General features: G+C 37.1%; 1 protein-coding gene across 1 annotated transcript; it reads left to right on the top strand.

The window, feature by feature from the left end:
* The first annotated feature begins 9,205 nt into the window (after window positions 1–9,205).
* On the top strand, window positions 9,206–11,705 carry LOC149393582 (TLD-domain containing nucleolar protein). The gene is made up of 8 exons (XM_089616508.1): window positions 9,206–9,543; window positions 9,987–10,399; window positions 10,503–10,575; window positions 10,650–10,730; window positions 10,862–10,925; window positions 11,003–11,090; window positions 11,196–11,280; window positions 11,412–11,705. The coding sequence occupies exons 1-8, from the start codon at window positions 9,439–9,441 to the stop codon at window positions 11,448–11,450; spliced, it is 948 nt and encodes a 315-aa protein (XP_089472634.1). The 5' UTR covers window positions 9,206–9,438; the 3' UTR covers window positions 11,451–11,705.
* Window positions 11,706–12,633: the final 928 nt, after the last annotated feature.

Here is a 12,633-nt window from a genome sequence, read left to right as displayed (position 1 = left end):
CCGAGAAAATTTCAAAGCTTTAGGAGGGTTTGGGCGAATGGGCGAGCTTCACCCCATATAGTTCGATAATATCGAGTTCGTCCTCGTGCCATTTATATTTTTTTTACTAAGTTTTATTTTTTATTTTTTTAGTCGTAGGAGATAATATGAATACTCCGGTAAGTGCTCGCAAAGCGAGGAAGATCAAGAAGAGGGGCGCTGCCTCGACTTCGACTCCGGCGCCATCAGTGTCAACTAGGGACCCTGACGTTGAAGTGACGGGGGTTAGACTAGTGTCGTCGGTCCCGGTTGTCCCAGTGGATTCGCACAAAGTATCCGAGATGGCCGGGACCACGCAAATGGTCGTATCGGGGGCTGAAGTCCCTGAAATCGCTGTTCTTGTGGTCAAGGGGGAGCGCGCTCGGGTCGCGGCGGCGCCTAAGAAAATAAAGACGTCGGTGGGTCGAGCTCCTGAGGCGGAGTGCCCAAGGAAGGAGAGAAGAAGAAGAAGAAGAAGAAGAAGAAGAAGAAGAAGAAGAAGAAGAAGAAGAAGAGGGACCAAGTCCCAGATCTTGCTGAAGGGGGCAAGAAAGAGCCAACTGTCGAAGTCCTCACGGTCGCAGTGGTTCGGGCCGACAAGGCTCAGGCGGTTGCTGAGGGGAGCAGAGCCTTGTCGAAGTCCAGGAGTATCGTCGAGCCGACTCCACCCCGTCTGCATCCCGGAGGAAGAAGCATGTCATCAACTTCCACTACGCGCAGGATCACATGTTGTGCAATGACATCAACTCTTCAGTGATCTTCGGACCGGTACAGGATGATGGCTTCGGTCATCACCGGGTTAAGCATCTTTTCGTGTATTATTTTTGAGTAGTCGACCTGTTATACTTGGTAAAATTCTAGTTAGGAATTTTGTCAAGAAGTCGAACTGGATATTTAGTTTATTTTTTATGTTGTCGAACTCTTATACTTGGTGAAAATTTGGGATTTTCCAGTAGTCGAGCTGACGACATCTTTATTATGTTTCAGCTCTCAACCCAACTGAACTGGGGTGTGTGTCATTATGAGAAACGCATCCTCGATGCTAAGGCCGAGCGGGACTAGCTGGCCGAGGTTTAGCAGGGGACGGATCTCTTCAAGCCTTGATCAAGGCGATGAACGACAAGTTGCCATCCTTCAAGATGATCTCCTCGCCAAAGACCCGCTTCTTGAGAGGACGAGGACGCGGAATGAACAGCTCGCTGGTGAGGCTCAATTCATGTGTGTCGACCTCGATGATAAGAAGGAGAAAATCAAGAAAAGGGGGGGGGGGGGGGGGGGTTATGCTGATGGCTTAAAGAGGGAGAAGGAAAGGTTGGCGGTCGACCTGGCTACTCGGGACAAAGAGCAGAGCTGAAATATGTTGTCAATGGTGCCTACAAGAAGAGTAGTAGTCTTTATTTATGTACATTTGATGAAATAAAGTCTCACGAAGACTCTTGCTTGTAACTACTGAATTATTAATAATAGTTGAAACATTCATTCATTCTTCCTTGTCTGTTTGAAGCTTTATGATAAACTGTAGTCTTTAGTCCTTCAACAAACCTAACAACAAATGAAGAGTCAGATATAGATTTGCAAGAACAGACTCTTCATGGTTTGCTTAAAACATTATATTCGCAATCTAAGGGTCAAAGGGCTACTGATCCCAGTATTATTGTTATGAGAATCTATGATGTCTGGTTATTGGACATTGAGAGTTGGAGACTCTATAGTTCTTCTAGCTATCTTCTGAAGGTACTGAATTGACCAGTGCACTTCTATAGTCAGAATAAGAACAAACCATTTAACCTCTTTTGTCTCGAAATCACTACGTATGAATTGCATCTTGCTTACCTCAATCCTTAAATGAGACATGTCATTTCATAGCTTACGTACTCTCATTTGAGAAAGTCAGAGCTCTAGACTCATTATGTGATATAGACAAGACCTATTGGTGAAGTACTAAGTTATGGAGATGTCATGAGTAACTTTGTGAAGATCTCATAGATATGGAATTCATGTAAAAGATTGCTGAAATACAATGTATATCACCTCAAGCTTTGTTCCTTGGAATGTTAATAAATGAACTGACCAGTGTCCAAATTGAGTCATGACTCTCTTGGATGAATCAATGTGACTTGTTAGCTCCTCGTCAATACATTGCTTCTAACTTATTCACAAGCGACAAAGGAGTTGAGGAAATAAAAACTAGAAGGGTAAAATGGTAATTTTGTAAATCTCATCTAGTTGATGATATTCATGAAGGGTAAACATAGAAAATATTCAGTGGATCCACTCATTACAATTAAGTAGAATTCTTGAGTAGAAAATATATTCATTTGAACCGAGAGATTTCAATGTCAACTCTTTAGTGGAGTCAGTTGACATTAAGCTAGAACTTGAAAAAGGTTTGTGAACTTTAGAGTCCAAGTATGCTAGCTCAAGCTTTGTTCATTTGGATCCATGAGGTCACTACCATAAGTCATTAGAGTAGGATTAGTTAAACTAGAAGCTAAGTCAGAACAAGAACTAGACAAGTTTTACGAGAATTGTCTAAAGGGTAATTTTGTCCTTTTTGGACATAGGATGGTATGAATGTCAATAAATAATTTTTTTGACATTGTCACAGGATGACAAGGAATTTAAACCACGCGGCCATTTCAATGTAATTGGGTCTTGAGTATTAATTTTATTTCATGGAATTTTACTTGAAAATTCTGAATGGGGTTTTCTTATGTTGTCATGAACAAATGAATAAACATCTAGAAGCTCCTTCTAGATGCATGCAAACCGTCCAAACAATAGAGGGAAATAGAGTTTATTTTGTGCATTGATTTATAAAGATACATGCCAAAAGAAAAAGGAAACAAATTTCCTCTAGAAGGAAACATGTTGGGCGGCCAAGGCAAGGGAGAAGCAAATGAGGAAACAAATCCAAGGCCTTCTAGAAGCTAGCTTGGACGTGCAAGGGGTAGGAAAAGAGGAAATGAGATTTGCTCATGAATATGTGATATTCTATAGAAAAGAAGAAACTACCTTTTGAAGGTAATCATCCTCCTATAAATACCCCACCTCATTCACAACACCCAACACACAATTTTGAGATTGAGAGCTTCTCTCTCTAAGTTGGCCGCCCCTCTCTCTCTCTCTCTCTCTCTTACCCTTCTTGTTCGTTTGTTTTGGCACCTAGGTCCTCTTTAGACCTAGCATTTGTTTTAGCTCTTTGGCTCCAAGACTTGTTCTTGAGTCATTGTGTTTAAAAGTTCACACATACTAAATCCAACCATTCTCTTAAGAGTCTAGTGGTAGGAACTTTCGTGGTAGCTCGACAGGTTCAAGAAGACTAGTGGGAGAGGCGTGCTACGTGGGTAGACGAATGTTTCAACCTTCCGAAGGCTTCTCAACGTTCAAGCTCCATTCGAGGTTAGTACCGAGTATAAACTAAATGTAGTTTTAAAATTTTAAATTATATGTTCATGCGCTTTGTCTAGGTTGTAAAAACGTTTTATGTGTTTTAAAAAAAAAAATTATATTCCGCCGCTTGCTAGAAGCGATAAAACTTTTCTTAACCCTAGATCTATTCCAACAAACGGTATTAGAGCTATGATCAAAGTATAAGCATATGCATATTATTTGAAATATGAGTTTGAAAATCGTTTTGTTGAATTTACTCGAGTTATGGTTTTGCTAGAATTCTTATTTTAGATTTTTTTTTAATTTATTACTCGTGTCTTTAAATTAAAAGGCATGTTAATCTTCTACAACCTTGGGATTAAATTAAAACACATTAGAATCAGTTCTAAAAGTTTTTAATTTTGTCATGATCAAAATCATTTTTTTGATAAGTTTGAGAAATTTCGGGTAATTTTCATGATCAAAATTTCGGGTAATTTTGCTTATTTACTCGCTCGTTTTATTTTTTTTATTATCTCTTGTGCTATAATATTAATATATTAATAAGATACATCTCAAAGACTTAAAAACTCAATAAAATGTTCTGTTGCACTTAAATCTTTTGCACTTAAGTCCCGACCGAAATTTTGTCCAGTTTTCCTTTAGCTTAAAAAATACCTATTGTAAAAGGGGTGTATCTTTCTGCTCGGAACTTGGATTTGAATGGTTCTTGAACCAAATCAAATTTCTGTGAGTCTAATTTCCAAAACAGCTGGAATTAGCTCAATTAGACATTGGAGTCTCCGTTTACGACATTTTTACTCCGAGGTGTTTGCTGCCTGTGATTCTAGGATTTCTAGAAAATTTTATTTTTGAATTCCGAATCCCGACTTCCATTCCAAGAGTTCTATAACTCAAATGGAATATTTTCCTTGAGCAAAAATATTTTCTGAATATTATAAACATAATGTGTAAGATTGAAAAGTTTTGATTTTTGAATATTTAATTGAAATTGAACTTTTACAAAACTAGTTTGAACTTTGAAAAACCGTTTTCACTTTCGAACTTGGAAAATTTTTGTCATCCAAATCAAATAAGCTTTCAAAATGTTTTCAAAACTATATCTATATCACTTTGTTTGCTCTTGAAAATTTAAGTGGGAGGTCTCCTCATAGACTAATCGAAAAACTGCAAGAAGATGTGTAATCTCAAACTTCAAGTGTTCGAATAAGTTAGAAGTTCACACTTCCCTCATATACTCTCCCGAGTAGAAAATATAGGAAAATGTATGAGTACGTACCTTGCGCCTGAAACAAATAAGACATAAAATAAACACGTTTTCGGTACTTAACAATAAAAGTAAACATAAACAGTCACCGGCGTGGTGTCTAATGGAATATATATTAGAGACTAGTCGGAGAACATGTCACAAAATCGAAAGAATTCACTCAACAATGTCACTCAATAGTCGCTAAAGTCCACGTGGGTTCTTTTTGGGATTTTCAAAGTTATCGGCTTGGCGATTAAGTATCGAGAAGGGAAAAAATCGTTCTACTTTTTGTGAGCGAGTTCTAAAGGCATCACTTTCTTTTGTGAGCGACTTTTCTGAGAGCTTGTAATGTTTGGGCTCGGGTCGAGTTCTAAAGCCTTTTTGTGAGCGACTTGACGCTCCTTTACAACCGTGTGGCCCTTTCTCTGATCATCACGTCATTTGAACTCGAATGAAATATTTTGGGCTTCGCTCAAAAGGCTAAGTGACACAAATATACCGACTTCTATTGCTGATGATGAGTTTTTGGTATTAATATTTGATTCCCGTTTGTAATTATTTCTTAAATTGTTGGTGAATGAATGAGTTTTTGGACTATCAATCCTAATTTAATTTATTTTTATTAATATTGAATTTTATTTTATTTTTTTATCCGAATTTAATTAAATTTTGTTAATTATATTGTCTTTGCCTTGGTTAGTTAATTTGGTTGATTAGGTTCGTTGATTTAGATTCAGTTTAGTTGATTTGGTGAATGGCGTTGATTTGGTTGATTTGTAATATTGTTGTTGACTTGGAATTGATATTTTGATAATATGTTGGTTGATTTTAAGCTAATATTTGGATAATATGTTGGTTGATTTGTAATATCTGTTTGTTGATTTGAAATTGATTTTATGTTGTTCATGCCCTTGCTAATGGTGTTGGTTTGGAATTGATATCTTGAAAATTTATTGTTTAATTTTTTTTTTGTGTGGAATGAGTTCGGATCCCACCCGAAAATATTGTCGATCCTTTGAAGGAAAGCCGCACGGTATTGTGTGCAACTTTTGTGGCTACGAGATGCAAGGCGGAGATATTAATAGGGTGAAGAGTCACTGTGCTGCCGTAAAGAATCAAAGAAGTATGAAGAAGTGTAAAAAAAATGTCTTTCTGAAGTACGGGAATAGATGAGAGAGTGTATTATCTTCGTATCTGAGAAGTCAAAAAGTAAATTAACCGCCTATATTCGATACAAAACCAATAAATTTAAAGGATGTCATGACTACAACTTTGAAGAAGAAGAACAGGAGGTTTTAGTCCGGTCAAATATGAAGAGCGTGAGACAAGAAGAAGATGTTGACCGATGGAGGGCAGAACGAGAGGGACCCGATGGATCTTCGACGGGGCCTCGTTAATTTGTAACAATCACTATCTCGGTACGCATCTTTGTATAAAAATTAACCAATTCACGGCAGCAAAAGATTGATATGATGGCCAAGTCAAGATGAGCTAAGAAGCTCAGAAGAAACATAACCAAGAAACTTAATACCTTGACAAAACTCATTTCTTCTTGAGAAATTGCCCTGTTTGCCACCAATTTCATAATATTTTCCCATTTTCCACCAAAAGACTATTTTTTATCAAAATGCCACCATCTATGTCAACAATGCTGACATCTATTTTTTGCCTTTCACTATGAGATGTCAACATTGTTGACATAGACGTCAACAATGTTGACCTCTCGGTGGCATTTTGGACCAAATTAGTCTTTTGGTGGAAAGTGGGAAAATGTTATAAAATTGGTGGCAAATGGGGCAATTTCTCTTTCTTCTTGCATTGTCCATCTTCTAGTCAATGTGGAATTTTTCAAAACCATTGTGATACATATATATATATATATATATACATATATATATATATAGATGAAATTAGGCATGTACATCGGGTTGGGTTATTCCGGTTTGTACATTTTATGAACTTGATCTGAAATCTTCGATTTGTCATTTTTATAACTCAACCTAAACCGATTATGGTACTGAAACCAAACCAACCCGAACCGATATTAATCGGGTTGGTTTGGTTTGATTTATTTGGTGTGGCTTAAGTCGGTTTGTTCGGGTTAATTTGTCCCAACAAAGGTACAAAATAGAATTGTTGAATCAAATTCATAAAAAAAAAACCATGCAAATACTAAGATTAAATAAATTATGTCTCATATCAAATTTCATATTCCATAAAAATCTAGACCTCATGAAAAATCATTAAGTCTTTAAGATCATATCGAGTCTACTTGTATTATCTATTCGTCAACTGTCGTGAGCATAAAGATACACGTACAAAATATAACTAATTTGAAAACTCATTTATATTTTCATTTTAAAACCATAAACCATATGGTGTATTTTTTTATTTTACCTTGATAATATTTTTTTCATTTTTCTAGAAAAAAAGTTTTTACTTTAACGGGATCGGGTTGTTTGGTTCAACCCAATCTCATGACGATTAAAAATCAAACCAACATGAAACACTTACGGGTTTGGTTGATTGCAACTGGTCATTTCAGTTCCTTTTTAAATTTTTGCTCAAATTTTATTTTATTAAAAAAAAAATAGGCTACCAACTCATAGTAAATTATATGACTCTTTAGTTAATTTAATTCACACCGGGATGGTGGGCTATTTCTTTAATAAAATAAAATTTGGACTACTTTTTAAAAGCAGTTTAGACTATTGGGCTACTGGCCTAATTGCCCATTTATTTTATTTATTTTTTCTTTTTCTTATTATATCAATATTCAACAATAAAAGAAGAGATTTATTAGTATCTAGCTTTTATTAAGAGGGGAGATTAAAATAGTAACCAAACTATAAATTTATTTTAAAAGATAGACAATATTAATTAAAGTCCCAAAAATACCATTCTCTCCTTCTCTGATACAAAATTCGGATGAAATCAAAATCGAATGGAGACTCGAAGCAAAACTCACACCCAAACACCACACCACAATCTTCCCCTGCGATCCACCGGATCTTCACCGGAGACTCGCCGTCGCCGACGCCGAAGAAGGAGCTTCCGACTCGATCGACACACCTCATGTCCCTTCCGGAGAAGCTCGCACCAGTTCTCCTCACCGGTGATTCCGAGATTGATTCGCCAAATTCTGAGTTGAATCACGTGTCGAACTCGAAGGCGGTGGAGGCGGAGGCGGGACCGGCGCATGAGACGGTGGAGATGCAATTTCAAATTCTAGGGTTTTTTGTTCGACATCTAATCTGATTAACTATCACAGTTAATCTCGATTAATTGTCACATTTAAATCGAACCTCTTTTGAAAACGATTTCGAACATCGGCGAGTCTCGCAATTGCGCCGATCTGGTCGTTTGAAATCGCAACTCCAGTTCTGCATATTAACTGTTAATACTTAATCGGATTAACTGTGAAGGTTAATCCGATTAACTGTGAAGGCTAATCCGATTAACCATGACGATCCTCCTCCGAAAACCATCTCGAACATCGGCGAGTCCTGCGGCTGCACCGATCCGACCGTTTGAAGGTCACAAGTCTAGTCTTGAAAACGCCGGAAGAAGTTGAGAATTGAGACCTTCGTCGTCGAATGTCGAGATCTCGTTTTCGATGTAGACGAGCGAGACTTCACCGGAGAATGGAGCAACGTTGGAGGCGATCCAGTTAACGGCGACGTTCGGATCGGAAGCTAGGGTTGAGAATTCGTCGTTCGAAACTTTGATGAAAACTCGGATTTTGGCGCCGGAGATAGCGGCGATGAAAGCTAATAAGATCTATTGTTGTTCTTGTTAAGGTTAATAAAATTTATTATTGTTCTTGTTACGGGTAATGAGATTTACTATTTTCTTGTTACCGTTAATGTTATTTACTTAGACGGTTAATAGTAACAACTTTTAAGGGTATCATTGGAATACTAGAATGTTATTATAACAAATTGGCCGCTTTCCTAAATATGTTAATAGTTGTGCTATTATTCTACAATCAGAAAATTAGAAAAATAGCCAATTTAAACGTTTGACATTGCTAAATAGCCAACGTTTGGTAAATTTTAGGTAAATAGCCGTAAACAATTACGTGGTTAAATATGTAAATACATGAAAATGACTATTTACCAAATGTTGACTATTTAACAATGTCACACGTTTAAGTTGACTATTTTTCTAAGGGACCGCTATTTGGGCTTGATACCCAGTCCGCCCCTAAAAGAATAATAATACTAAATGATAAATTGAATTATTATAAATTCTTAGATTTGTCACCTAATTAATTACAATATGATAATTACTCATGAAATATAAATATGATATATACATATATGTGTTCATTTAATTTAATTTTAGAAGATAATAATAATATGTAAATATAATATATCAGATTTCAATAATTTTTACTTAATCTTAATGTGATTATTAAGATATATATATATATATATGTATATATATATCTTATGAAACATATTATTAATTTATTTGGATCTCAAATATTTATTATATATACTAATTTGTAAAAGAAAGAGAAACACAAAAAGAAAAGAAAAATAATCTTTCATTCTCCCCTCGAAAGAAATAGAAGCACAAAGGAAAATAAAAATTCCAATTCACCGTTGATTCCTCTCTTAGCTTTTTTTAACCCCTTTACCGACGACGCGTCTTCGCCTTTTTCATCTTGTTAATTAAAAAAAAATAACTAAAAGAAAAAGGGAAAAGTATGAGATTGATATAGAGAAGCCTGCGGAAACTCTTCCGAATATTGAGGGAGGGAGAGTAATGTGATGACAATGTACACATTGAAGGACAAGGTATCAGAGAAATTGTCACGTCTGTTTCATGATCCCACAAACCCATCTTCCTCTGTCGAGCGTAAGCCTCAGCCTCAGGTAATTAATTATTTTAATTCACTGATTATTCACAAATCCCAGATGCAATATTCTAATTCTCTTACATTCGGAAGATAAAGACTAGAACTTTGAGCTTCATGAGTTTGCAAGCAATGTTTCGAGATCTAGCTGTGCTGAAACAAAATTATTAACTTAAAACTTGGATTATTTTAGTTGGCCGTGGCTTGGCTTTTTCTTATATTTATTTAATTATTTGTGATATCATCATTGACGGTTAAATAAATGGCTGTTTTCTTAATTATTATTTAGCATTGGAACATTTGGTCAGGTTGGTGAATAGCTTTTTAGAATTGTTGATCTGCCCATAATTTTGAATGTTATTTATGCTCAAGGTGAAGATATAGCTTTTCATTTTGTTCAAAGATGTTTGTGTATAAGATGAGGAACTGGATTTTGATGTCGAGTTTGTGATGGAAATGTAGGAAAGGTCTTATTCCAATGGTGTGAAATCAATTACTTCATACATATCAAACATAATTCCGTCGAGAGTCCTCGATGGATCGGAGAAGCACCAACACGAGTTCAAGCTGATTCCCTCTGACCCCGTTCGGTACAGCAATATAAACTCGAAACCCCAAAAGGACGAGTTGTTGGATAGTCGTGTTGCATCGAACGGGTCAAATGGCAAGTCTCAAACACAAACACAAACTAACTCGGTAAAAGATGAGACCATCGACGATAATGGCTCTCGGGTAAGCACGAGCCACGACTCTCCGCCAAAGCCTTTGTCCAATCTCATGGACGATTCGGCTTTCATTTCCGCGGACTTGTACGAGTTTCTCTTCTCGTCGATCCCAAACATTGTGAGAGGTTGTCAATGGGTCCTGATGTACAGGTAGGAAGAAGAAGAAAATAAAACGTATCTGAAAATGTTGAAATTATATGTTGTTTAGGCAAGTTTCTCTTATTCAATGTGGAATATTTGAAATGAAGGGCAGTACGTTAAGGCATGGAATATCGCTGCGAACACTGATACGTAAAAGTGCCGACATTCCTGGCCCTTGCTTGTTGGTATGATCTGATATGACATAGAAAGTTATATTTTGATATAATGTTAACTATGGTGTTTGGGTTTATTTTTTCAGATTGTGGGAGACAAACAAGGAGCGGTTTTCGGGGGACTTCTAGATTGCCCAATAAGACAAACCACAAAACGAAAATTCCAAGTGAGTTTGATATTTTTTTCTCTTAATCATCATATATAATTTGATCTTTGGTGACATGTTTCTTACTCCACAATTTAGGGGAAGTTAATCTCTTTTATCGGTTTTTAATCTCGTTCTGTTGGTGGTGCTAGGGAACAAGCCAGTCTTTTGTTTTCACAACAATATATGGGGAACCAAGGCTGTTCAGACCAACAGGTAATAACCACTTTTATTTTATTTTGTTTTATTTTTAATCTTAATCTAATGAGATGTTGCTTGTGCTTGTGAAATAGGAGCGAACCGGTACTACTACTTGTGCGTTGATGACTTTCTTGCTCTCGGCGGCGGTGGTAATTTCGCGTTGTGCTTGGATGGAGATCTGTAAGTTTTTCGTTGACATTATAGATCTAAATTTTAGATTCAATATTTCCAATTAAAAAAAAATTAAAATAAAATGCGGCTCTGATTTTATTTTTGGTCAAACAGCTTAAACGGAACAAGTGGACCGTGTGAGACATTTGGGAACATGTGCTTGGCTCATAAGCCGGAGTTTGAGTTGAAGAATGTTGAGGTACTTTTTTCACCCTTTTGAACCATTTATGTTTCACTTTTAATACCATATTATTCTCTTCATGCAGAAACAATTTGATTAGTTATATGTGCATTTGTATTTATACCAATTTTTCTTCTTTTTCTGGGCAGTTATGGGGTTTTACACATGCGTCGCAATACCTTACATGATGATGAGGCAACTTTTTTTTTTTCTTTTTCCTTTTTATAAATATTATCAATTTACCATTCTTTAGTCCTTCGCTCATTTGGAAGGCTTTAATTATGTGGTCTCTGTTTTGTATCTGTAGGTTTAGTGATGTAGCTTGTAGTATTTATTTATTTATTCATCCACATTGCAGTTCAAGTCAATGCATATGATACGGATTGGGAAACAGTACCAACGAAAGCAGTGGGATCATTAAAAGATTTATTAGCATGCATTTATATTTTTTAGAGTATTATTTGTTTGAGGCGTTTTTTTTTATTTTAAGTGCATTAGGATGTCATGGTTTTTAAGCGTTATGTTCAGGTCAAGTGTTAGGAGTCTTTTATTTTTAATTCTGAAAGCCCATTAAGAAAACTCGGTTGTAATTTGATGACCTACCTATAAATAGGTCAATTATCGTTAATAAAGAGTCATCTTTCAACCATTAAACTCATTCTTCTCAAACGAGGAAAGAATAGGTTTATTCTGAAAGACTCGCACCTAAACTCGCAGCATACACGCTTACGAATTATTGTTCACGCAAAAAACACACAGCCAATTCAGAAAGACGGCTCCCTTCACAAGATAACAATCTCGGGCCTTATCAAGTTTGGTATCCGAGCTAACTCTTGAGATGGGGGCAACAATTGAGGATCTTATAGCAGAGATGAGGCAATCCCTAGCGGAGCGATCTGCGGCCATCACGATACTCGCTGCAAGTCAGACGGCGGCTCAGGCGGCCCAGGAAAAATCGCATTCGGCGCTGCAAGAGGAGATCAAGGCGTACCAGGCCCGCCAGGACGAACTTCACTCCCGAGCGACGAGATTGGATTCAAGTGGAATAGAACGCCACGACGGAGTGGCGATGGGAGGAGGAAAGTCGCAGGTCTCACCGAAGAAGCCAGGCCACAACAAGGGCTCCGAGATCGCGAACCAAACAGAGAACAATCGGCAGAATTTCGGGGAGGAAACAAGCGCGATGTGTACCAAGCGTACGGCGAATGCTCGCGTGGTGGAGGAATGAGTCACGACCAAATTGGCAATAGATGGGAGGCGAGGAGCTGAGAAACAAGCAATGAAGGACCCCGCAACTACAACGACGACTGATATGAAGACGCCATTGATGATCGCGCAACATATGATTCCGGAGGGAGACGCGGGTACCAC

Source organism: Urtica dioica, chromosome 6 (assembly GCF_054948205.1).
Source record: "Urtica dioica subsp. dioica isolate 48M chromosome 6, U.dioica_male_clone48M_v1_H2, whole genome shotgun sequence".
NCBI classification, from domain to species: domain Eukaryota; kingdom Viridiplantae; phylum Streptophyta; class Magnoliopsida; order Rosales; family Urticaceae; genus Urtica; species Urtica dioica.
The sequence above is the reverse complement of the archived record's forward strand: the minus strand, read 5'-3'. Positions and strand labels throughout refer to the sequence as shown.